Here is a 27,011-nt window from a genome sequence, read left to right as displayed (position 1 = left end):
TCTCAAACAAAGTTAATGGAATTGAGCACTCAAAATTCGGTGCATATTCAGAGACCTCAATCAACAAAGTGTAACTGATTTGCTCTTTTAAAAAAAAAAAAAAAAAGACACAAATTGCTGGAGTAACACAGCGGGTTAGGTATCATCAGTTACATGACTAGGTTAGGTCAGGAAATTATCATATTTTCAAATCTGCTATCTTTTATATGGCACCCTTCACAAACAATTCTAGATATGGATCAGCCTGGATCAACTTTAGGACAGAGAGAGAGACCTAGATCATCTGGGAAGTTGGGCCGATTAGTGGAAGATGGAACTTAATCCCGACAAGTGCGACATAATGTAGAAACACGGAACTACAGATGCTAGTTTACACAAAAGGGCACAAAGCACTTGAAAACTCAATGGATCAGGCGCATCCCTAGAGAACATGAATAGGTGATGTTTCTGGTTGGGACCCTTCTTCAGTTTGATTCTGTGTGTGTGTGTGTGTGTTTGTGTGGAAGAAAGCTGGAAGATAGGTGGGGCAGGACAAAGTGTGACACAGACGAGGGGGAGAGGGGTGCTTGATATGTAAATGGTTGGACAAAGGCCTGAGATGAAAAAAGGAGCAGGTGTGAGACAAAAAGATTAAAAAGTTTCAAATTGTGACGCCTGAGGAAGGAATGTAGGTGAAAAGGAAGGGGGTGGGGAAGATGTGGGTGCAGGGGGGGGGGGGGGGGGGGGGGGTTTATGTAGGAGAAAGGGTCTGGGGAGGGCACATTGTCACGTGCACATAGATCCACTAAGAAGCAAGATCTGCTGGAGGAGCGTAGTGGGTCAAGCAGAATCTGTGGAAATATTGTTGCTCTAGATTCCAGCATCTGCGTTCTCTTGTGTCTCCAGATCAATTCAGACCTTTCACACGTCCACAGACAGGTTATGTTTTTCCTTTGTGTTTCCTTTTCTCTTACTCTTTATGATCTAACAAAATATTTTTGTTCTTTTGATTTTATTTTCATATCCTCTTTGTTTCTCTCACTTCCCTTCTAATTTCACCCCCAGATTTTCCGCACTCTCCCAACTTTCTGTGCACTGATCTGCGTCTGTCACAAGCTTCCCTCATTTTTGTCTTGCCCTGTTCTATCTGCAACTTATCATCCAACTTAGCCCAATGAATTGAGGTTTCAAAGTTTACGGAAAGCCGAAATTACTCTGTATAGCTCCGAATAAGACTTTAAAAAAGTATAAGTGGTATAAACCTTAAATGTCCATTTGTTTTGCTCATTAATTGTACTTTTTTTTCATTTGTGTGTGTGTGCGTGCGTGGAAGGGTGTGCATGCACGTGGGTGGGAGCGGGCGTGGGTGCGCTTTCTTGTGCATGTGGGGGTGGGGGTATGTGTGCGTGGGTGGGTATGCATGCATGCACGGGTGAGTGTGTGTGTGAGCGTGCATACGTTGGTGTGGGCAATTGTGGGTGTGCGCACGCGTTGCTGTGAGTGGGTGCGTGTGTGCGTGGTTGGATGTGCATGCATGGGTAGGTGTATGTTGGTGTGTGTGGGTGGGTGGGTATGTGCTGTCGTCTTGTCTTGGTGTTTGTCTTGTGCTGCGTGAGGCGTAACTCCTTGTACCTGTTGCAGAAGTAGCCTCAATTTGGATGATTTTCGGTGAGTATACGTACAGCATGTTGAGAATATATATTCTGGAATGTCACTTGATCGCAGCACCCACACAATTCACATCACATGCCATTTTTGCACAGCATCATCGTAATGCTAGCTACAGCTTCTGCCTTTATAACAAGCTGAATATATTTTTGCAGATCAATTTTAATATATATACTTTCAACTAAAATGCTAAAAATATTTTCCCTCTGGATATGTTCTATGTAACAATTTGAAGAAATATTGATAAAATGTAACAAGCAAGAAACTATGAAATTATCTGTTTTTGCAAAATTCAATAGACCATTAACTTAATTTAGAAGTTCAATAAGTAATACCGTTAGAAAAATGGAAGTTATTGCACCTCTATCCTTGGATACCATGGAGTGTTTGAAGGCTCAGGGCCTATACTTGCTGGTGCTTCGAAGGGTAAGGGGAGATCTCATTGAAACTTACCGAATAATAGTATGGATGTGGAGAGGATGTTTTCAGTAGTGGGAGAATCTTGGACCAGAGGGCACAGCCTCAGAATAAACTTACCTTTTAATATGGAGGTGAGGAGGAATTTCTTTAGCCAGAGGGTGGTGAATCTGTGGAATTCATTGCCACAGCCAGCTGTGGAGGCCAGGTCAGTGGGTATTTTTAAATCTGTGATTGACTACATGTTCTTGATCAGTGTGGGAGGCAAAGGTTACAACGAGAGGGCAGGAGAATGGGGTTGAGGGGAAAATAGATCGGCCATGATCGAATGGCGGAGCAGACTGAATGAGCCAAATGGCCTAGTTCTGTTCCTGAAGCACTCATTCAGTAACAATATCACTTTATAAATGTATCGGCAATCAGAACCACAGGGGTGAATTTTTTTGTCAAATAGTCCAGCAACTTGGGACTTAATAAAAAAAATGAAACCAGAGAAGAGTAACTGGAATGATGTCATTTCAGATGCACATTTGTTCAGCTCAGCTGAAGTGCACTGCTTGTTATGGTTTGCAGACACATGGGGCTAGATCGTGTGTGGAGCACCCGCGGTCAGGATCGAACCTGGGTCTCTGCCGCTGTGATGCAGCGGCTCTACCAGCTGTGCTACTTACCTCCTTTTTTCTGTACCAGTTTTGATTTTTTTTTAAATAAAAGAAAAGGGAAGTGTATTGATAAGTTTACTGGTAAAACATTATAGTCTGTTATAAAGGCAGAACACTTTGCAGCTTGAATGTCTATCCCCAGAATGTACATGAATGTGGAAGCAAGTACAGTGCCCTCCATAATGTTTGGGACAAAGACCAATCATTTATTTATTTGCCTCTGTACTCCACAATTTGAGATCTGTAATAGAAAAAATCACATGTGGTTAAAGTGCATATTGTCAGATTTTATTAAAGACAATTTTTATACATTTTGGTTTCACCATGTAGAAATTACAGCTGTGTTTATACATAGTCCCCCTCATTTCAGGGCACCATAATGTTTGGGACACATGGCTTCACAGGTATTTGTAATTGCTCAGGTGTGTTCAATTGCCTTCTTAATGCAGGTATAAGAGAGCTCTCAGCACCTAGTCTTTCCTCCAGTCTTTCCATCACCTTTGGAAACTTTAATTGCTGTTTATCAACATGAGGACCAAAGTTGTGCCAAGTCAAAGAAGCCATTATGAGATGGTGAAAAAAAAAAAAAATTAATAGAGACATCAGCCAAACCTTAGGCTTACCAAAATCAACTGTTTGGAACATCATTAAGAAGAAAGAGAGCACTGGTGAGCTTACTAATCGCAAAGGGACTGGCAGGCCAAGGAAGACTTCCACAGCTGATGACAGAAGAATTCTCTCTATAATAAAGAAAACCCCCCAAACATCTGTCCGGCCATTCAGAAACACTCTTCAAGAGTCAGGTGTAGATTTGTCAAAGACCACTGTCCACAGAAGACTTCATGAACTGAAATACAGAGGCTACACTGCAAGATGCAAACCACTGGTTAGCTGCAAAAATAGGATGGTCAGGTTACAGTACTTAAAAGAGCAACCATAGTTCTGGAAAATGGTCATACCACATTATCTGTGATACACGATGGTGGGGGTGTTATGGCCTGGGCATGTATGGCTGCTGGAGGTACTGGCTCACATATTTTCATTGATGATACAACTGCTGATGGTAGTAGCATAATGAATTCTGAAGTGTATAGACACATCCTATCTGCTCAAGTTCAAACAAATGCCACGAAACCCATTGGCCAGTGGTTCATTCTACAGCAAAACAATGATCCCAAACATACTGCTAAAGCAACAAAGAGTTTTTCTAAGCTAAAAAATTGTCAATTTTGAGTGGCCAGGTGAATCATCCGATCTGAACCCAATTGAGCATGCCTTTTATATGCTGAAGAGAAAACTGAAGGGGACTAGCTCCCAAAACAAGCATAAGCTATAGATGGCTGCAATACAGGCCTGGCAGAGCATCACCAGAGAAGACACCCAGCAACTGGTGATGTCTATGAATCGCCGACTTCAAGCAGTCATTACTAGCAAAGGATATGCAACAAAATACTAAACATGACTACTTTCATTTACATGACATTGCTGTGTCGCAAACATTATGGTGCCCTGAAATGGGGGGGACTATGTATAAACACTGGTGATTTCTACATGGTGAAACCAAAATGTACAAAAATGGCCTTTATTAAAATCTGACAATGTGCTCTTTAACCACATGTGATTTTTTTTTCTATTACAAATCTCAAATTGTGGAGTACAGAGGCAAATAAACAAATGATGGGTCTTTGTCCCAAACATTATGGAGGCCACTGCAGCTGGCCTGAGACCACTCTCAATAATGAATGCAAATGCTGACGCTAACATGTATCTGTTTCTTTCCTACTGATTAATGCTGCCTGCTGGATTCTATATTTAAAAAATTGTGGGATAGCCCCGAACAAGAATTTAAGCAGTGCACTGAGTATGCATCTGTAGGGCAAGCTGCCTCCATAAATCATCCTTCATCTGCATCTGTTTTCCCTCATGTCCAGTCAATTCTAACACTTCCATCTGGCATTTTACCTTCTCTCCCTGCTGCTATAATGTAAGTCAGGGTCCATTCATCCCTCCTGCATTTGTCGAGAATGTCTCACGCCAAACATTAAAATGTTATATGTTGAGGGTGTCATTGTGTGTGGTAAATGGCTTGGTTAAAGCTGAAGGTTTCGTTTATAATATGTACTTTTCTTTATTATTACAGTGTAAGAAAGCAAAATGATTGGAATTGCGGTTGAGGGTTCCACTGGGTCATTTTGTAGAATAATAATTGATGGCTACTTTCTCATTTGGGAGATGGTCTTGAGATTCGGGGTCTTATTTAGGCCTGAACAACATTAACCAGCCCTGTGGAGCTCTCACAGCAAACAAAACGTTCTCAGAATCATTTAGCACAAGAAATAAGGAAATGCAGAAGCTGGTTTACAAAAAAAATGACAGAAAATGCTCGAGGAACTCAGCAGGACAGGCAGCATCACTGGGTTACCCCCCCCCCACACAAAGTGCTGGAGTAACTGCAGGTCAGGCAGCATCTCTGGAGAAATAGGATGGGTGACGTTTCTTCAGACTTATAGTAGTGGTGAGTGAAACTAGAGGTAGAAAAAGGCCTCAACAAAGCAGGGCCGACAACAGATGACCAAGGACGGATGGAGTCCATAATGGTCCATTGTTGGCTGGGGAAGAGGTGATAACGAAGGGATACAGGGATGCGAACAGTGGAACTAGTAGGATGTCTAACGTGGCGAGGGGGTGAAAAAAGGGAATGCAGGGGTTACTTGAAATTAGAGAAATCTACGTTCATGCCATTGGGTTGTAAGCTGCCCAAGTGAAATATGAGGTGCTGTTTGTTTGTGGCCACACTCTGACAGTGGAGGAGGCCCAGGACACAAAGGTTAGAATGGGAAGGGGAGTTAAAATGTTTGGCAACTGGGAGTTGCGTCTATTTGTATATTTTTTTTAAAACTCGTCAATAAGTGGAGCAGACTCGATGGGCAAAGCAGCCTAATTCTGCTCCTATGTCATATGGTCTTTTGAGCTGTAGCTTCTTGCTGGAAATTCTTCTGCTTGCTTGTTGAGGTGGTTTCTAATGGATACCAACCAGCAGATTATAAATGTGCAAATTTGCAGATAACACAAAACTGGGTGGCAGTGTGAACTGTGAGGAGGATGCTATGAGAATGCAGGGTGACTTGGACAGGTTGGGGGAGTGGGCAGATGCATGGCAGATGAAGTTTAATGCGGAAAATGTGAGGTTATCCACTTTGGTAGCAAAAACAGGAAGGCAGATTACTATCTAAATGGCGTCAGGTTGGGAAAAGGGGAAGTACAATGGGATCTGGGGGTCCTTGTACATCAGTTGATGAAAGTAAGCATGCAGGTACAGCAGGCAATGAAGAAAGTGAATGGCATGTTGGCCTTTATAACAAGAGGAATCGAATATCGGAGCAAAGAGGTCCTTCTGCAGTTGTACAGAGCCCTAGTGAGACCTCACCTGGAGTATTGTGTGCAGTTTTGGTCCCCTAATTTGAGGAAGGACATTCTTGCTATTGAGGGAGTGCAGTGTAGGTTTACAAGGTTAATTTCTGGGATAGCGGGACTGTCATATGCTGAGAGAATGGAGCAGCTGGGCTTGTACACTCTGGAGTTTAGAAGGATGAGAGGGTATCTCATTGAAACATATAAGTTGTTAAGGGCTTGGACACACTAGAGGTAGGAAACATGTTCCTGATGTTGGGGGAGTCCAGAACCGGGGCCACAGTTTAAGAATAAGGAGTAAGCCATTTGGAACGGAGACGAGGAAACACTTTTGCTCACAGATAGTGGTGAGTCTGTGGAATTCTCTGCCTCAGAGGGCGGTGGGGGCAGGTTCTCTGGATGCTTTCAAGAGAGAGCTGGATTGGGCTCTTAAAAATAGCGGAATCAGGGGATATGGGGAGAAGGCAGGACGGGGTACTGATTGTGGATGATCACATTGAATGGCGGTGCTGGCTTGAAGGGCCAAATGGCCTACTCCTGCACCCTATTGTCTATTGTCTAAATCGTTGCCTGTGTGCCAAGAATCAGAAAAGTTGTTTATACTTTCAATTCAGCATTAAAGTGTGACATGTGAATGAAGACATCAGCTGAATTCTTTGAAGATAGTTATGTTTCAAGGATTGGAATAGTGCCATCTACTGGCTCAAGATATGGGGTTGCAAATCACTTGAACCAGCTGAAGGTTTTAACTGAAGATAGACACAAAATGTCGGGGTATCTCAGCAGGTCAGGCAGCATCTCTGGAGAACATGGATAAGGGACGTTTCGGGTTGAGACCCTTCTTCAGACATTTATTCTTCAGACATTAATAAGGTTTAACTGTTTGTGCGGCCAAGTAATACATTGTTTGTACAAATTGAGCAAATAAAGGACAAATTGAATATTAGTTCTTGAATTAACCTTGGACGATGGCCAAGAATAAAACTTTTTTCAGTTTAGTTTATTGTTATGTGCACCGTTACAGTGAAAAGCTTTTGTTGTGTGCTATCCAGTCAGCGGAAAGACAATACATGATTACAATCAAGCCTTCCACAGTGTACAGATACAGGATAAAGGGAATAACGTTTAGTGCAAAATGAAGTCTAGTAAAGTCCAATTAAAGATAGTCCACGTGTCTCCAATGAGGTAGATGAGAGGTCAGGGCCAATCTCTAGTTGGTAATAGGATGTTTCAGTTGCCTGATCACAGCTGGGAAGAAACTGTCCCGGAGTCTGGATGTGTGCGTTTTCACACCTCCGTACCTCTTGCCTGATGAGATTTGGGATAAGAGGGAATGACTGGGGTGAGGCAGGGTGAATTGCATGAACCTGGTTTCCAATAGATGTGTTTTGGCAAAATACCTAAAAGGAAATAATAAGTATGAAGTAAAAAAAATAGACAAAGTGCTGGAGTAACTCAGCAGTCGGGTAGCATCTCTGGAGAACAGGTGACATTTCAGGTCAGGACACTTCTTTAAATGTCACCTATCTGTTGCCTGACCTGCTGAGTTACTCCAGTACGTTGTGTCCTTTTGTGTAAACCAGCAACTGCAGATCCTTATTTCTACATAAATGTGAAGTTATTTAGTTTCAAATCCCACTTGAGAAAAGTTTACAGAAATACGTTCTGTATATTAACGCAATCCACTATTTATCTTGAAGTAATATTGTGGCTCTGGATGGTTTAGAAAATATTCTTGTCCATTTGATAACGTGTTAAATTGTGATTTTATTTAAAAAATATTATTCTGGATATACCGAGTAAAAAATGTATTTAGAAGTGGTTTATCAGATGCATGCAGTTGCAGCAACTGCAAAACGTGTACTCGAATGACCTAGTTGGTAAATTAATTTGTGTGTTTAAACAGCTGATGATGATGTGTGCATGCAGATGGATGGCAACTTCAGACACCAGCATGGGCACGGCCAGAAGTTCATTGCATTACATGTTCCACACTGACCCATGACTGTACTATCTTCAGCTAAAGAACTTACTGATCGATTTTTATCTGCTGTCACCCAGGGGTTCCAATAAGCGAGGCGAGACTTTTGGAATAAGTCGAATCGGTAGCAAGATTAAAGGAGTATTTAAAAGCACGACGATGGAAGGAGCCATGTTGCCTAATTACGGAGTGCGGGAAGACGATGATGATTCTGTGAGTAATGCTGGGTCGTTGGCATCTGATGCTGAAACTGTTTCGGAGATACAGCCTGCAAACCAGGCCTTCGACCTACCGAGTCCATGCCATTCAGCGATCACCCGCTCACTAGTTCTATCCTACACACGAGGGAGAATTTGCAAAAGACAATTGGAAAGTGGGATGAACCCACATAGTCACGGGGAGAACGTACAAACTATGTACAGGCATCACCCATAGTCAGGATCGATCCTGGGTCTTTGGCGTTGTAAAGCAGCAACTCTACCACTGCGCCATTGTGCTGCTCATTTTTCAGGATTTATTTGTGCATTTTGGTATTCCTAAACTAAACAAAGAGAAGAAATACTTTATAGTTAATACACACATGCGTTATAGTAAATACCCACACAATATTGTCAAATAGAAACGTACAGCGGCTTGCCACGTTCAACAGATAATTATATCATGTGCTATCAAAATGGACTTGATTCCCGAATGGATCTGACGCCATGTGCAAATGTAGTCATTGATACTGTAATTTGTATTGAAGATGTAGTGTTGGTGTTCAACTGTTAATGGAAATCCAAATATTCTCCGATCTGAAAAGTAGAAGTTGTCAACCCTCTCTCCTCTAGAGGGCTCTCCCGCACAAGTGTTCCTCCTTGGTGTTCCTCTGCCATGATAAGCTTTCTTTAACATTGCTTGTGTGATAAGATTGTTTTCTTTATCGCAGCAAAGGGTTTATGCCTCTTACTGACGCCACCAGGGGCCGCCGCACGATGGCAGCCTCGCTAACGGTCTGTCTGTCTTTTCGTCTTTTTATTGTTTTTAGTGTGTTTTAAAAGTTTGTGTTATTGTTCTTGGGTTTGTTTTATGTGGGGCGTGGGGGAGGATCCTGGGGAAACATTTTTTCAGTCTCTTACATTGCCGGAGATGCGATTGTTTTCCGGATCATATCTCCGCTCGCTCTGCAGCCTAACATCAAGGAGCTGGGGGCCTTGCTCTGGACTGACTTTGAGCCCCACCGCGGGGTCGTGGACTTGCCATCGGAGCCAATCCCTTAACTGGGATGGACACTCCAACCGCGGCCTGCGGATTTCACCATCGAGGGACTCGCAGTCTCGGGTATAGACCGATGTCGGGAAGCTCCAAACGACGCAGAAGGTTTCGACCAGCCCTGAACCGGGGTCAGATCGCTGGGAGCGGGGGAGCTGAGATTCCCCCCCGACGCAAGGGCCCAAATGCCGCCGGCTATGGGAGCCAAGATCGCCCCAGCAATGGAAGGCTCAAGGCCCCCCCGAGACCAAAGAAAGGGAGAGATTTAACTTTTTTTGCCATCCATCACAATGAGGAATGTGTTGGAGTCATTGTAGTGGGTGTTTATGTTAAAATGTATTTTGTGTGTTCTGTTGCTTTTTATTGGTATGACTGTATAGCAAATCAAATTCCTCGTATGTTGCAAAACATACTTAGCTGATAAAGTGTGATTATGATGATGATTTGCTTCTCTAGGTCTGGACTCGGGGATAAGATTACACTGACCTGTAGAACCCTCCCTGCTTCCATGCGTGTGCTAAAACAGGGATGGAAGGCTGTATATTCCACAGGAGTGAGAGTAACACAGAGCCTGCCCTGAAACGTACTGGTCACTTCCAGAAATGCCATGAATAGCCATATAATGCATGAACTTGTGCTGACCTTTCTTTCCTTTCAAGATCCGGTACCTTTGATGTCACCTGTATAACTCAGACATCCATTCATTCTTGCTTGGAAAATCCTCTTCCACAGCATATGATATCATAACCTGTTGAACCAGTGCGAAGCCGCAGTACATTTCTATTCAGCAATATTATGTATATTTGAATGTGGTTATTTGCCATGAATCATTTCATCTTTGTTTATTTTTAGTTTTGGAGATACAATGTGGAAATAGGCCCTTGAGTCCGCGGCGACCAATGATCACCAACACGCCAGTTCTATCCTACACACTGGGGACAATTTACAGAAGCCAATTTACCCACAAACCTGTGTATTTGTAATATGTGAGGAAACGGGGGCACCCAGAGAAAATCCATGTGGTCACAGGGCAAATGTACAAACTCTGTACAGACAGCACCCGAGGTCGGGATCGAACCTGTGTCTCTGGCACTGTAAGGCAGCAACTTGACTGCTGCAACACAATGCCGTTACAATTGATACAATTTGGAAACAGGCCCTTTGGCTCACCAAGTCCACGCTGACCATCAATCACCCATTCACACTAGTTCTATATTATCTAGAAAGACTGGATAGACTCGGTTTGTACTCGCTAGAATTTAGAAGATTGAGGGGGGATCTTATAGAAACTTACAAAATTCTTAAGGGGTTGGACAGGCTAGATGCAGGAAGATTGTTCCCGATGTTGGGGAAGTCCAGAACAAGGGGTCACAGTTTAAGGATAAGGGGGAAATCTTTTAGGACTGAGATGAGGAAAACATTTTTCACACAGAGTGGTGAATCTCTGGAATTCTCTGCCGCAGAAGGTAGTTGAGGCCAGTTCATTGGCTATATTTAAGAGGGAGTTAGATGTGGCCCTTGTTGCTAATGGGATCAGGGGGTATGGAGAGAAGGCAGGTACAGGATACTAAGTTGGATGATCAGCCATGATAATATTGAATGGCGGTGCAGGCTCGAAGCGCCGAATGGCCTACTCCTGCACCTATTTTCTATGTTTCTATCCCACTTTCTCATCCACTCACTCCACATTAGGGGCAATTTTTATGGAAACCATTTAACCATCTTTTGGATGTGGGAGGAAATGGGAGCAGACAGGTAAAATCCAAAATTACAGGGAGAGCATGCAAACTCCACAAAGACGTCATCCAACATTGGATCAAACCTACATCTCTGGTGGCAGCTGTGCCACACTTTTATAATTTCCTAACTTCTGCCATGATATCACAATGTTCGTATTTTCTAGGAGCTAAATTGACCATTTGTCCCATCAAGTCAATCATGACTGCTCTATCTTTCCCAGTCAACCCCGTTCTGCGGATATTTACCCAGTATGTTTTTGATGTGGACGTTGATATTTGGTGCCGATTGTGCCCCAGTGAATGATTGACACTTGCTTCATTCATCACTGTTGCAGGTGGAAGAGGCAACAGTGGTGTCAGAGGACGATTTACTGGAAGAACTGGCAATAACTCCCAATGCTCACCGCAACCTCTCTGAATGGAAAATAACCATTCCTTATGTAGACTTTTTCTTTGACAACAAAAAAGAGAAAGTTCCAGTCTTCTGTATCGATGTTGAACGGAATGATGAAGGGTCGGGTAAGTTTAGACTTTTTATACTTTAGAGATACTGCGGAGATACTTCAGCCCATCAGTCGGCACTGACCAGCGATTATCCTGTACACCAGCACTACGCTACACAGGGGTGGTGGGTCTGTACTGGCAAATTGGAAATGATCAGAACAGCCTCACCACCTTACAATGTGAAACCAGTGAGAACAAACTTCCAGAGTAGCTCAGCGGGTCAGCCAGCATCTGCAGAGAACATGGATAGGTGATGTTTTGGGTCTTTCCATGTTCTCCACAGATGGTGTCTGACCCGCTGAGTTACTCTGGCACTTGCAGTCTTTTTTTGTAAACCAGCATTTGCAGTTCCTTGCATCTACAACAAATCTTCAGACTTTCAATTGTACATAATAAAACCTTTTGACACAAACTTAATTTAATAGGATAGAGGATTTGGAATGGAGTGAATTTGCTGGCCGCACTGTTGCAATTATTGCAACCGAACTGCGGCCCTGATCATAAACCAGTCTTGGGGGAGCAACCAGTATTGGGCCCTTCGTCCACAATATCTGTGCCAAGACTTTAGACGTGAGAGACACAGCGTGGAAACAGTTCCCCTAGCCCAACAAGTCTGCACCAACCAGCGATCACTGCGTACACTAGCTCTATCCTACACACTAGGGACAATTGTACTGAAGCCAATTAACCTATAAACCTGTATTAGGAGTGTGGGAGAAAACCCTCACTGTCACAGGGAGACCATACAAACTCCGTACAGACAGCACCCATAGTCAGGATCGAACCTGGGTCTCTGGCGCAGTAAGGCAGCAACTCTTCCGCGGCACCACCGTGCCTGAAGACCAATTCTTCAGGAAGTAGAAACAAAATGCAGGCTTACACAAAAGAACAAAATGCTAGGCTAACTCAGTGTGTCAGGCAGCACCTGTAGAGACAATAGGCGTAGGAGTAGGCCCTTCGAGCCAGCACAGCGATCATGGTTGATCATCCACAATCAGTACTTCGTTCCTGCCTTCGCCCCATATCCCTTGACTCCGCTATCTTTAAGAACTTCATCTAACTCTCTTGAAAGCATCCAGAGAATCGGCCTCCACTGCCTTCTGAGGCAGATAATTCCACAGATTCACAACTCTGGATGAAAATGTTTTCCCTGATCTTCGTTCTAAATAGCCTGTCCCTTATTCTTAAACTGTAGCCCCTGGTCCTGCACTCCCCCAACATCGGGAACATGTTTCTTGCCTCTAGCGAGTCCAACCCCTTAATAATCTTATATGTTTCAGTAAGATCCCCTCTCATCCTTCTAGATTCCAGTGTATACAAGCCCAGTCGCTCCATTCTTTCGACATATGACAGTCCAGTCATCCCGGGAATTAACCTCGTGAACCTGCGCTGCATTCCCTCAATAGCAAGAATGTCCTTCCTCAAACTTGGAGACCAAAACTGCACACAATACTCCAGGTGTGGTTTCACCAGGGCCCTGTACAACTGCAGAAGGACCTATTTGCTCCTATACTCGACTCCTTTTACAAAGGCCAACATGCCATTAGCTTTCTTCACTGCATGCTTACTTTCAGTGACTGATGTACAAGGACACCCAGGTCCCGTTGTACTTCCCCTTTTCCTAACTTGACACCATTCAGATAATCTGCCCTCCTGTTGATGCCGTAGATTAACGTAGATGGGTGACGTATTGGATCGAGACCCTTCTTCAGACGGGAAGTGATGAAGCTGTCCATCCGTGACCTTTTCGCTCGATCTCCGGTGTCAATGAAGCAGCTCTAATTATATCCACAAGAATTTGAATGAACGTATTGGTGGACATGCCTTTCTCAGTAGATTTCTTTTTTATTTTCAGAGGGACGTGAAAGTGAACGTTGCCCTGTTTACCGGAGATATTTGGAATTCTACGGCCTGGAGTCCAAGCTGACAGAGTTTCATGGTAAAGTGTGGTAGAACTTTTAATGAGTTCAATCAGTAACTCCACTCGCGAGTTCAAAAGAGCACAGTATGAGTGTGTTGCTAATATCAGTGTAAAGATGTGATCTGCTTCATAATTGCATCCAGTTTCTGAGATAGCGATTCCCATGTCTGGTTAAATCTGCACATGCTGCTATCTCACCTTAAAATCAGCGATGATGGTCGCCTGTTCCTCAAGAAAGTATGCTGGGAAACTTGCTATATTTGCAGGTTCATGAACCGGAGGGAAACGCACCACAGGAATTTAACGCCGAGAATGTTAGCAAGGCTGCAATTTATTTCCCCCGGATTTAAATGTGGTGGAGTCATGTTAAGTGTGTTTAATTGTCATAGGTACCAGCACAATGAAAATCTTACTTGCAGCAGCTTAACGGGCATGTAAATGCATTACGCACAGACAAATAAAATGAGTTTAGTTTGGAGATACAGCACGGAAAAAGGGCCTTCAGCCCACCAAGATTTAATTTGTAGCAGCTTAGAAACTGACTCTGAATCAGATGTTGACTGAAAATGTAGAACTGAGTATGTTTTGCTTAGTATATTTTATTTCACGTGCACTTAGTTGATGTGCTTAAAGATTTGTCTCTGATTGGATCATTTCTAATGGGCAACGCACAAATTCTTCCATTCCGCTAACGTTTCAGGTTGAAAGCTATAAAGATGCACAAGTGTTTGTGCCTCATTTATTTTGTTTGTCTGTTATTAGGATCTTTCCCAGATGCACAGCTTCCTTCAAAGAGACTCATTGGATCCAAGAACTGTGAATTTTTGAAATCCAAGCGAGAGGAGTTTCAAGAATATCTGCAGGTATGGCCAGAATAACTTGCACGTACCTTACAAAGTGCTCCAGTTTCCTCCCACACCCCAAAGACATGCAGGTTTGTAGATTAGTTGACCTCTGTAAAATTCCCCCTAATGTGTAGGGAGTGGATAACATAGAACTAATGTGAATCAATGGGTAATGTGCATCTCTAAGCTGAAGAGTCTGCTCCGCCATTTGATCATGGTTGATCTATTTTTCCCTCTCAAATCCATTCTACTCCCTTCTCCCCATAACCTTTGACATCGTTACTGATCAAGAACCTTTCAATCTCTGCTTTAAAAATATCCATTGACTCAGCCTCCACCACAGTCTGTGGCAATGAATTCCACAGATTCACCTTCCTCTGGCTAAAAAAAAATCCTTCCCTTCTCCACTGTGAAGGTACGTCCTTTTATTCTGAGGCTGTGCCCTCTGATCCTAGACTCTCCCACTACTGGAAACATCCTCTCCACATCTACTTTATCTCGGACTTGTGGTGGAACATCCCTCTCTGAAGTTGTTGAATAATCTGCTCCCGGAGATGAATTTGTACCTCAGTGGACACTGAAGAGTGTGACCCCATTACAGGAAGGATGTGCAGGCTTTGGAAAGGGTGCAGAGGAGATTTACCAGCTACCAGGAGCCCACCCCAGCTCTACTGCTGTGCCACCCATGCACTTGGAATATTCAACTCTGCCTCGGGCATCATCTTCGCTCTGCTTATGCTTTCAGAAATTCTGTTATTCTCTCGACCCTTCTTGCCTTGTCACCTCTCTCTTCCAAAAAGGCATTCCCTTGAATACATGTACATTGTTTAATGGACTTGTCACTTATCTTTAAGTCCATATGGAGGCCCATGGCTCATGAACCCCTCCTATCTGGCTTTGGCACCCTCCATAGCACAGAAACTGCTCTCCTCAAAGTCCTCAACGACCTCCTCACCTATGCTGACACTGGTTCCCTCAACATCCTCATCCTCCTCGACCTGAGCGCAGCCTTCGATACAGTGAACCATAACATCCTGCTCACCAGACTCAAAGACCTCGGCATTGAAGGCTCTGCACTCAGCTGGCTCCGTTCCTACCTTTCCAACAGATCCCACTTCATCTCTCTCCATAACCACACCTCTGCTTTAGCCACAGTCACTCAAGGCGTTCCCCAAGGTTCCGTACTCGGCCCCCTCCTCTTCATCATCTACATCCTCCCCCTTGGTCAGATACTCCGCCACTTCAGTCTGGACTTCCACTGCTACGCTGATGACACCCAGATCTACCCCGGCACCAAATCCCCCCCCCCCCCCCCCCCCCCCATATCAACTCCTGTTTGTCAGCTATAAAAACCTGGATGCAACATAACTTCCTCAAACTCAACAGCGATAAGACAGAATTCCTCCTCATAGGCTCCAAAGCCACACTCAGCAAAATCAATAACCCCACTCTCACCATTGACGGCACCACTGTCTTTTCATCTCCCCAGGCCCGCAACCTTGGCGTGATCTTTGATTCCACCCTCTCCCTTGAGCCTCACATCCGCCATGTCATTAAAACCTCCTTCTTTCATCTCTGCAACATCGCCAAACTCAGACCCTCTCTCACACCGCCCGCTGCTGAAAGACTCATCCATGCCTTCATCTCCCTCCCGACTGGACTATTGCAACTCACTTCTCCTTGGCATCAGCTCCACCTACATCAACCGACTCCAACTGGTCCAGAACGCAGCCGCCCGACTCATCACCCACACCAAATCCTGGCATCACATCACTCCAGTCATCAAACAACTTCACTGGCTTCCCATTTCCCACCGGATCACCTACAAAATCCTGATCCTCGCCTACAAAGCCCTCCACCATCTGCCCCCCCATATCTCACTGACCTCCTCTCCCCCTACCAACCCTCACGGTCCCTCAGATCCACATCAGCTGGTCTCCTCTCCATCCACAAGTCCAACCTCCGCAGTTTTGGGGACAGAGCCTTCTCCAGGGCAGCTCCCAGGCTCTGGAACTCCCTCCCCCAACTGATCCGCAATTCCGTGTCCCTCACCATCTTCCAGTCCCGCCTCCATATAACCATATATAACAATTACAGCATGGAAACAGGCCATCTCGACCCTTCTAGTCCGTGCCGAACACATAATCTCCCCTAGTCCCATATACCTGCGCTCAGACCATAACCCTCCATTCCCTTCCCATCCATATACCTATCCAATTTATTTTTAAATGATAAAAACGAACCTGCCTCCACCACCTTCACTGGAAGCTCATTCCACACAGCTACCACTCTCTGAGTAAAGAAGTTCCCCCTCATGTTACCCCTAAACTTCAGTCCCTTAATTCTCAAGTCATGTCCCCTTGTTTGACCCAAGACCCATCTCTTCACCTCTGCCTATCCTTAGCCCCACGTGCCGTCCCTTTTCATCTGTGCATTAATTGCCTCATACTGTGTTTTGTATTGAATTCTGTATTTACTTTGTGTACTAGTCATGTCTCTACTATTTATTTCATTCCCCTTACATGTTTTTCTTCTACCTGCTAAATTTTTGTAAGGTGTCCTTGAGATTCTTGAAAGGCGCCCATAAATAAAATTTATTATTATTATTATTATATCTGATGTCTGATAATGTATTTGGGAACCACCCTAGGGCGTTTTTCAGCACTAAGTATGTCATATAAATTAAGTATTTTGTTAATTACCACAAAACAAGCTGATGCTTATTTTTATTTGGGCTTTGGACATTGCTCCCTATCTCAAGAGTGCAGCAAGACAACCAACAGCAATTCCCCTTCCTAGAGCTCCCTGATAGTGCAATGAATAGCTCAGTGTGTAACTATTCTGGGCCATTCTTTCTATCTGTCACGCACATGGAACTATAAGGTGGGCTCCAAGTGCAGTTTGATGGCTGGACATGCTTCAGTCTTATTCTAAACCCAGCGCAAACCATGGGAGTATTGAAAACAAAGCAGGACTCCAGAGGATCTGCAGATGCTGGTTTATATCAAAGATAGAGACAAAATGCTGGAGTAACTCAGCGAGTCAGGCAGCATCCTTGGAGAAAATGGATAGGTGACATTTCAGTCGAGATCCTTTGGAGGATATTGTAAGCTGGAAAGAGTGCAGAGAAATTTCATGAGGGGAAATAAGATAGGATGAATGCATAGTCTTTTATCCAGAGTAGGGGAATCACAAACCAAAGGACGTAGGTTTAAGGTGAGGTGAGAAAGATTTAATAGGAACCCGAGGGGTAACTTTTTCCAGGCAAAGCTGCCGCAGAGAGGTAGTTGAGGCAGGCATTATAACAGCATTTAAAATACATTTGGACACATAGGTGGATAAGAAAGGTTTACAGGGATCTGGACCGAACACAGGCAGGTGGGACGTGTAAATGGGGCAGATTGGTCGGCATGGGTAAGTTGGGCCGAAGGGCTTGTTTCTGTGCTGTGTGACTCAGTGGGCCGTGCAACCTCTTGCACCTTTGTGTAGACTTTGACGAATAGCCAGGGTTTAAATCTCAACACAATGCAGAGTAACTGCATCTACCAAACCTTAGTCTACAAACCTTGATGCCTATCTGAAATTCTGACATTTGGCTGACATGGCGAAGAGAGTTTGACATTTCCAGCAGACGTGACGAATGCTACTTGACAACATTTTACCGTTGTTAATCTTGTTAATCATGGTGGTGCAGCTGGTAGAGCGCATGCCTCACAGCGCTAGAGACCCAAGCACGGTCCTGACCTCGGGCGCTGTCTGTGTGGAGATTGCACGTTCTCCCTGTGACCATGTGGGTTTTTTCTGGGTACTCTGGTTTTATCCCACATCCCAAAGATGTGCAGGTTCGCAGGTTAATTGGCTTCAGTAAAAATGGTAAATTGTCCCTATTGTGTAGGATAGTGCTAATGTATGGGTGATCTCTGGTTGGCGTGGACTCAGTGGGCCTAAGGGCCTATTGTCGCGCTGTATTTCTAGAGTAAAGTGAGACATAGAACTAGTGGGTATAGGTAATCAATGGTCAGTCTGGACTTGGTGTACCGAAAGGCCTGTGTTCGCATTGTATCTCTAAAGTAAAGTGTAGGATGCGAGAGTGAGATAACATAGAACTAGTATACAGGTGATCAATGGTCGGCCTGGACCGTTTCTATGCTGTATCTCTAAAAAAACTAAACAAACCTGAATGCTGAATTGAATCTGTAATGTTAATTTTCTTTTGAATATCTATTACTAGAATCTGCTGAAGCACCCAGAGTTAAGCAACAGCCAACTTCTAGCAGATTTCCTCTCTCCAGACGGCAGCCAGTCCCAGTTTCTGGAGAAAATCCTGCCGGACGTAAATCTGGGTGTGTAAAACGTTGAATGTTTTGTGACTGCCTCTGTAACCGGTGATATATGTTGGAAGGAACTACAGACGCTTGATTATACCCACGCTAAACAACACTAAATGCTGGAGTAACTTTGCAGGTCAGGCAGCATTTCTGGAGAAAAGGGACAGGTAACGTTTCGGGTGAAGAAGAGTTCCGAGCCGAACGCCTATCCATGTTCTCCAGAGATGCTGCCGGACCCACTGGGTTACTCCAGCACTTTGTGGCTATTTCCAGTATCTCCCCCATTATAACCAATAGTTTATCCCAAAATGCTCTAGCCACTGGTTTCATTGTTCCTCTTTGCCTTCCTAAACATTTGACCTTTCTAATCAATATTCTTATTCTACGCTCCTCACTCTCTTTGCCCTCACTATATTCATCCATGACCCCAAGTATTAGTCTGCTTTAAAGTTTCCTGTATTTCTGCAACTAGTTTTTACAAAAGATAGACAAGATGCTGGGGTAACTCAGAAGGTCAAGCAGCATCTCTGGAGAAAATGGATAGGTGATGTTTTGGGTTGGGACTGAGTCCGAGAATAGTCCCATCCCAAAACGTCACTTATCCATGTTCTCCAGATATGCTGCCTGACCCATTGAGTTACTCCAGCATTTTATGTTCCTATCTCCCGTAACCGGTGGTATTTGTGATACGGATGCCTTGGGCCAATATCAGACCAGCAGTGTTGCTTGAACTTGACTCGCCAGCTTGCACAGCGGCAAACTCCTCAAGCTGTCATGTGGCCATTTATTTTAATCCTTGTCTTGGTTATCTTCACATTACCTAGAAAGTTTATGTTCACTCGCCATTCAATCATTGCTGATCTATCTTTCCCTCTCAACCCCATTGGCTTGCCTTCTCCCCATAACCCCTTACTAATCAAGAATCCGTCAATCTCCACCTTAGAAATATCCAATCACGGCCTCCACAGCCTTCTGTGGCAACAAATTCCACAGATTCACCACCCTCTGACTAAAGTATCTGGTTACACTGTGGTCGTTTCAATTGTAATCATGTATAGTCTTTCCGTTGACTGAATAGCGCGCAACAAATAAACATTTCACTGTACCTCAGTACACATGACAATAAACTAAACTAAACCTAATTTATAGAGATATCAAGTTCCTTACAAGTAAGGTTGTTAGGGAGTTGGAATACAGTTCACTTTGATGGATTGAATTGAAAGATACCGCATGGAAACAGGCCCTTCGGCCCACCGAGTCCACCCTGACCCGTTTGCACAAGTTCTATGTTATCCCACTTTCGCATCCGCTCCCTGCACACTAGGGGTAACCTACGGAGGCCAATTAGCCTACAAACCTGTATGTCATTGAGATGTGGGAGGAAACCGAGAGCACCCAGAGGAATCCCATGCAGACCCAGGGGTAATGTGCAGACTCCACACAGACAGCACCTGAGGTCAGATCAAACCCGGGTCTCTGGCGCTGTAAGACAGCAGCCTTTCATAACAGGTTGTCGCCAATTGTACACTAAACATAGTGTTTATTATTAGTCAAGTAAATTGGCACCCTTCAAATGTAGTTACGTTCTCTTTCTATCGTAGGGAAAATTATCAAGTCTGTCCCTGGAAAGTTGATAAAGGAGGTAAGTTCCAACCATTTTTCATAGACTTCGTGCGGCCAAGCTTGAGTAGATAACTGTTATCGGGCTTTCCTTCTGATGGGCTGCTAGAGAAACCCAGAAAGGGATTTATCCCATTGAACCCCTAGAATTATTTATTCCCACCACTCAGTTCATCCTGTTTCTCCCACTGCATATGATCGGAATGCAATTGAAATCCCCATTGGAATCTGATTGGAGGCAATAATACTTTCTTCCTAAAAATTGGGAAGGAAGTCTCGAGCTGGTCACTTTGTCCACTTTTAGACTTTAGACTTTAAACGTACAGCGTGGAAACAGGCCCTTTGGCACTCCAAGTATGCACCAACCAGCGATCACCCATACACTAGCACAATCCTGCACATTAGGGGCAATTTACAATTTTATCGAAGCCAAACCCAAATGACTTTGGAATTTGGGAGGAAACCGGAGAACCCGGAGAAAACCCACGCAGTCAGAGGGAGAACGTACAAACAACACCCTTAGTCAAGATCGAACCCTGGACTCTGGCGCTGTAAGGCAGAACTCTACCACTGTAAGATCACCCCTCATCCTCCTTGCCTACTCAACCTCTCCCTTGCACTCAGGCCCTCAAGTCCAAGCAACATCCTCGTAAACCTCCCTGTACAAAGTGTTGGAGTAACTCAGCAGGTCCAGCAGCATCTCTGGTGAACACGGATGGTTGACCTTCTCCAGATAGTTATAAATGGGGTTGTTGAGGGTGAGGACGTTCCGCCAGGTGGAGGAGAGTGTCGGTAGAGGCGGACTGATTGGCCTCTGCTCAAGGAAGAACCGGAGAGCCTGAGACCTTCATGGCGGGGAATGGGAGTGTAAAAGGACTCAGACGCCCAGATGAGGGCTTTGAGTGGGGGAGGATTGTGTCTATTTGGAATCATTGCGGTACCAAGAGAGAAATCTTACATAGAAAAGCAAGCAATAAGTTTCTTTAAAAATTGTAAGAATCTCAATAAATTCTAGTTTGGGATTTTCTGTTCTGCTGCAGTCTTCATTAAACATCTTCTACAGCTCGCATTCACTGTGTAACCTATGTATTGTTCTCCTGTTATCGTCGTGTAGAAGGGTCAGCATTTGGAATCGTTCCTGACGGCATTCATCATCTCCTGTGAAGCTCCCAAACCCAAACCGAGCCGCCCAGAGCTCACAATTGTCAGCCCCACCTCCGAAAACAAGAAGAAGGTGAGTCAAGGTGCAGTGAATCCTGACAGGAGTCTGTCGAGGGAATTGGTCAATGATATAATGCAGGGTGTCGCTACACTGATACACTAAAATCATTCACACACTACAATGCTTTCTTCATAATGAGTGTGACAGCGCACACCTCCAAATTAAGGGACTGTTTCTCTTCCCAGCTGGGGTATCAGGCAACTCAACCATCCTATCACCAACTAGAGAGCGCCCCTGACCTACCATCTTCCCCATTGGAGACCCTCGGACAATCTTTAATCTTTAAACTTTATCTTGCACTAAACGTTATTCCCTTTATCCTGCATCTGTACACTGTGGACAGCTTGATTGTAAACATGTATTGGCTTTCTGTTGACTGATTAGCACCCAACAAAAAGCATTTTGCTGTACCTCGGTACATGTGACAATAATCTAAACTAAATACTAGTTTGGAATAATTTCTAATTTTAATTAGCGACGAATTTAGGATTTTATATTCCTAAATAAAATTTTGAAAGGAAAAAGGATAAATTTAATGTGTCTTAATTCCTTTACTCACACCAGCACTGCAGTGGCAAACCGGTTCACTGATCCCTGAGCAGGCGACATGGTGGCTGGTAGAGCAGCTGCCTTGCACAGCCAGATGGCCGGGTTCCATCCGGACCTCGGGTGCTGTCTGTGTGGAGGTTGCACGGTCTCCCTGTGAATGCATGGCTTTCCCCCGGGGTGCTCCGGTTTCCACCCACATCCCAAAGACGTGCAGGTTTGTAGGTTTAATTGTCCTCTGTAAATTGCCCCTAGTGTGTAGGGAATGGATGAGAAAGTGGGATAACTTAGAACTAGTGTGAACGGGTAATTGATAGTCGGATGGACTCAGTGGGCCAAATGGCCTGTTTCCATGCTGTATCACTAAACTAAACTAAGAACCAGACAACGGGGGCTGCCTGTGTGGATATTACCCCAATGACCACGTGGGTTTCCTCTGGGTGCTCTGGCTTCCACCCACATGCCAAAGGCGTGTGGGTTTGTAGGTTAATTGGCTTCTGTAAATTGTCCCTAGTGTGTAGAATGGAACTAGTGTACGGATGGTCAACATGGGCTGGTTGGGTCGAAGGTCTTGTTTCCATTCTGTACCTTTAAACTAAACTAAATTGAGAACCAAGGTCTGAGAGGAACAACGGTTTAAATGGTTCATGTTAGAACTAGCTGATTTTTAAAGACTTAATACTAACAGAAATTAAATACGTTTCTGGATGTAAATTGGTGTTTATATAGTACAGGATGTGCATGTAGATGTCTAAATAGTGGATATTTTTGGAAACGGGAGTGTTCCAACTGGTGAACCTGATGTTTGGCATGATGGGAGTTGGTTACACACAGGAATATCTGAGGTGGGTGGTGGAGGAGGATTGTTGAACGTTGGGATGTAAGAAAGAGAAGAGAGAGGAGGCTGTTCAGTGTCTTGCTCCTGCTCTGCCATCCATTATGATCACGGCTGATCCTTTACCTCAGCACCTCTTCCCTACACTAACCCCTTGATATAAATCTTTCACTCCCTGTCATAGTCATACAGCATGGAAACATGCCCTTCAGCCCAATTGGCCCTTACCGAACAAGATGTACCATCTACACTGGTCCCACCTGCCCTCAATTGGCCCATATCCCTCGAAACCTTTCCTAAGTGTATACCTGCCCAAGTGTATTTTAAACATGCACTGGAACTGAGTATCTCATTTCCAGAGTTTCACATGTATGTCTACAGTGACCGTCAGTTCCAGGCATTCCAGTTGGGAACAGCATCAACCCTGAAACAGCATCAACTCTCAACGCTCCTGCCCTCCCCGCAACTTTACCCCTGGCCTGACTCCCCACACACTTTGAAAGGAATTCTCCCCCCCAATTGGTCCCTTGAACTAGTATGGTCATTCAATAAGACCACAACTGATTCAACTTGTCCCGGTGTGCTCCTATTTTTCCCACCTTCTCTTCACCTGCCGTCAACCTCCACCCCCCCCCCCCCCCCCCCCCCCATTCATTCAGTAGTTCAGAAATGAAGGAGATTTGGAAGCCTTGGGCAAATTGAATTGTTACTTTTTTTTTGAGTGTGAGAAATTCTATGTCCTGCCAGCCGTCTTTCAAAATTTAGCAACTCAAATTCGGGGTGCGTCTTCAATATAGGGAAATACGGTACTTTATTAAGAGATATGGCTTTTGAAGACTTTATAAAAGTCGACTGACAGCTTACGGAGAGGAGATCAATCTGCGCATATGCGGTTTAAGATTTTTAAAAAGCCGACTGACGGCCTACCCTGAGTAATTACTCACGGCACGTGCCTGGTACAGCTGATAAATGTACACATGATAAAGAAATAACATTTAGTTCAAGATAAAGTCTAGTAGTCCAATTAAAGATGGTGCGAGGATCTCCAGTGAATAAATAGTAGCTCAGGACTGCTCTCTAGTTGTTGACAGGATCTTTTAGTTGCCTAATAACAGCTGGAAAGAAATTGTCCCTGATTCTGGAGTTGTGCATTTTCACATTTCTGTACATCTTGCCTGATGGGAGAGGGGAGAAGAGGGGGTGACCGGGTTGACACTTGTCCTTGATTATGCCTCTTAAAGGGATGTATATTTGCTGCATACAATGTGTTAATCCCTTAAATGTTCTCAATCAACTGTCATATTTCTTAATATCGTTTCACAATGAACTGTTGCTTAGTTTAGATGCAAGATCCTGTGTTAAGGGCAGTGGACAGGCGATGTGCTCTAGTGCAGTCTTTCATTGCTAGAGTTTTGCCTGTTATTGCACCTGACTCGCTGTCTTAAGAGTCATAATTATACTGCACGGAAACAGGCTCTTTGGCTCAACTCATCCATGCCGATCAAGATGCCCCGTCTAAGCTATTGCTATTTGCCCACACTTGGCCCATATCCCTCTAAACCTTTCCTCTCCATGTACCTGGCCCAATGTCTTTTAAATGTTCTTATTTTTCCATGCCTCAACTACCTCCTCATTCCATATACCCACTACCCTCTGAGTGGGAAAAGGTCGCCCCTCAGGTCCATATTAAATCTTGCCTTCTTGCCTTAAACCTATGTTCTCTTGAACGTGATTCCCTTATTCTGGATAAAAGATTGTGTATTCACCCTAATTCCCCTCGATTTTATACACGTCTATAAGCACGTACCTTTGTAAGATCAAAGCAGCTGCATAAGATCGATGTACCCCGATACTGAAAGAATCATAAGAAATATGTCACTGGTTTCTGTTGTACAAAGGATCATATACCTGTGAAAGTAAAAGGCACGGTGTGTCTGTGTGTGTGAATTAACGTGAATTAACTCTGTTGTGGAAGAAAGGATCAAATGGTTGGTATTTTTGATGGGCTCCTATCTTTCAGCTCTTTACCGACTTATACAAAAACAATGCAAATCGCTCCGAAAGCACAGAGAAAAAGTACAATCAGAACTACTTCCTGGAAATGATGACATTGGATGGCATTTACGATTACATGATGTACGTGGGTAAGTAGGTATTCGGACTTGGCAAAAAAAATTGTGACTAGCAAAGTGTACAAAACATGAGAGGAATAGATCGGGTGAATGCACAGAGTCTCTTGCCCAGCGCAAGGGAATCGAGATCCAGAGGACCCAGGTTTAAGGTGAGGGGCGATAATCCTAATAGGAACCTGGGGGTAACTTTTTTACATAAAGGGTGATGGAACGAGCTGCCGGAGGAGATAGTTGAGGCAGGGACTATAATAACGTTTAAGAAACATTAAAACAGGTACATGGATTGGATATATTTAGAGGGATTTGGGCCAAATGCAGGCAGATGGGACTAGTGTAGAAGGGCGATGTTAGTCAATGTGGGCAAGTTGGGACGAAGGGCCTGTTTCCATGCTGTATGATTCCATATTTCCAACAAACCGCCCCAAGTTCCCCAGTCTTCATGTTTTTTTCCGCAGTAAAAACCCAGAATTACTCGTTGAGGACCTTGCTCATCTCCTGCAACTCCACACATTAGATGACCGCATTGGTTTCTGAGGGGGCTTATTCCCTGTCCAGTTACCCAGTGGATGGCATCAGATTTGAGCTTGTGGCTGCTAATTCTCAAAGAGGAGAACCAGCCATTGCTAAATTATACTATGAATGGCATCTGGTTGAGCCTGTGGCTACGACTTCTCCCAGAAAGAAAGAATTTTCTTTCTAGCTAGAAAGGCTGTGGAGGACAAATTCTGCTCCTACAACTTATGAACTTATGAGGGCATGAATGCAGCTCCCTACGACTTTGGTTAGGCCGCATTTGGAATATCGTGTGCAGTTCTGCTTGCCCCATTACAGGAAAGATGTGGAGGGAGCAACAAGCAAGGAAAGAACCGGGGTGAGTGAGCTGTGGGTGACAACTATGTTTACCATGCTGACGGTGGGACTTTGCTCTGATTCACAGCCCGGGTTGTTTTCCACGTCCCGGACTGGCTGCATCATTTGCTGATGGGTGGCCGGATTCTGCTGAAGAACACGCTAGAGGCGTACGCTGACAACTACCTCCAGCGTAAGCTGGATCACCTGCTCCAGGAGCATCGAGTGGTCTCCCTCATAACTCTGCTGCGAGGTGAGTCAAGGCCATGTGTGCAGGGCATACGTTGGATCACAGAGCCCACCTCGGAGATCACTACTGCCTGGATAACTCCACCTCAGCCACTGCACTTCTATCCAGTTACAGTTTAGTTTATTTTTACGTGTACCGAGGTACCGTGATAAGCTTTTGTTGCGTGCTAACCAGTCAGCAGAAAGCCAAAATATGATTACAATCGAGCTATGATTGCAATGATGCGTGGTTACAATGTGTTTACACCAAAGATAGACAGATGACGGGGGGCTGATTGGTAGATGGTTGAACAAAGGCCAGAGATGAAGAGCCGAGAAGTGTGAGGTAAGGAGAGAAGAAGTGCAAAATGTGAATCCAGAGTAGGGAAGGAAGAGGAGAAATGGGTTCAAACCCAGGGGGGACACAGGGAAGGGGGGTGGGGAGAAGAAATGAGGAGGGGGAGTTGTTAGTAAGTTGAAATCGGAGAATTTGTTGTTCGTACCACTGGGTTGTAAGCTACCCAAGCGGAATATGAGGTGCTGTTCCTCCAATTTACCTGTGGCCTCATCCAGGACTGAATCGGCAGTGTGGTAATGGGAAGGGGAGTTAAAATTGTTAGAAACTGGGAGATCCAGCAGGTCTTGGTGGATTCTGCAAATCATACCTCTTGTCTAAAACATCAGATGTTCCAAGTAAAAGCAGTTCTAGGTATTTCCCCAGCGGCCACCATATGAATCTGCTGATCCCTCTATCTTAGATATGGTTTCATGCTTTGCACGTGTATCATGCTCCATCGTTTCATTGAATTCACTGTTTGTATTACAGTGTAGAGTTTGTTATGTTCATGGTGATCAGGTGAAGATTGGAAGGCT

At 44.4% G+C, this 27,011-nt stretch overlaps 1 protein-coding gene across 3 annotated transcripts in view; it reads left to right on the top strand.

Moving 5' to 3' along the window:
• Window positions 1-27,011, top strand: part of snx14 (sorting nexin 14) — a 75,110-nt gene that overhangs the window by 30,978 nt on the left and 17,121 nt on the right. For 2 of the 3 annotated variants that reach the window (XM_055639481.1, XM_055639479.1), the window contains 10 exons: window positions 1,621-1,647; window positions 8,199-8,331; window positions 11,444-11,627; window positions 13,468-13,551; window positions 14,296-14,396; window positions 18,610-18,721; window positions 20,308-20,348; window positions 21,441-21,560; window positions 24,950-25,073; window positions 25,999-26,163. In XM_055639481.1, the coding sequence (XP_055495456.1) occupies window positions 1,621-1,647; window positions 8,199-8,331; window positions 11,444-11,627; window positions 13,468-13,551; window positions 14,296-14,396; window positions 18,610-18,721; window positions 20,308-20,348; window positions 21,441-21,560; window positions 24,950-25,073; window positions 25,999-26,163 (1,091 nt within the window). The remainder of the gene's footprint in view (window positions 1-1,620; window positions 1,648-8,198; window positions 8,332-11,443; window positions 11,628-13,467; window positions 13,552-14,295; window positions 14,397-18,609; window positions 18,722-20,307; window positions 20,349-21,440; window positions 21,561-24,949; window positions 25,074-25,998; window positions 26,164-27,011) is intronic. The other variant, XM_055639480.1, reaches the window with a different exon arrangement.

Source organism: Leucoraja erinacea, chromosome 8 (genome assembly GCF_028641065.1).
Source record: "Leucoraja erinacea ecotype New England chromosome 8, Leri_hhj_1, whole genome shotgun sequence".
Taxonomy (NCBI): Eukaryota; Metazoa; Chordata; class Chondrichthyes; order Rajiformes; family Rajidae; genus Leucoraja; species Leucoraja erinaceus.
This window is presented reverse-complemented; position numbering and strand designations above follow the sequence as displayed.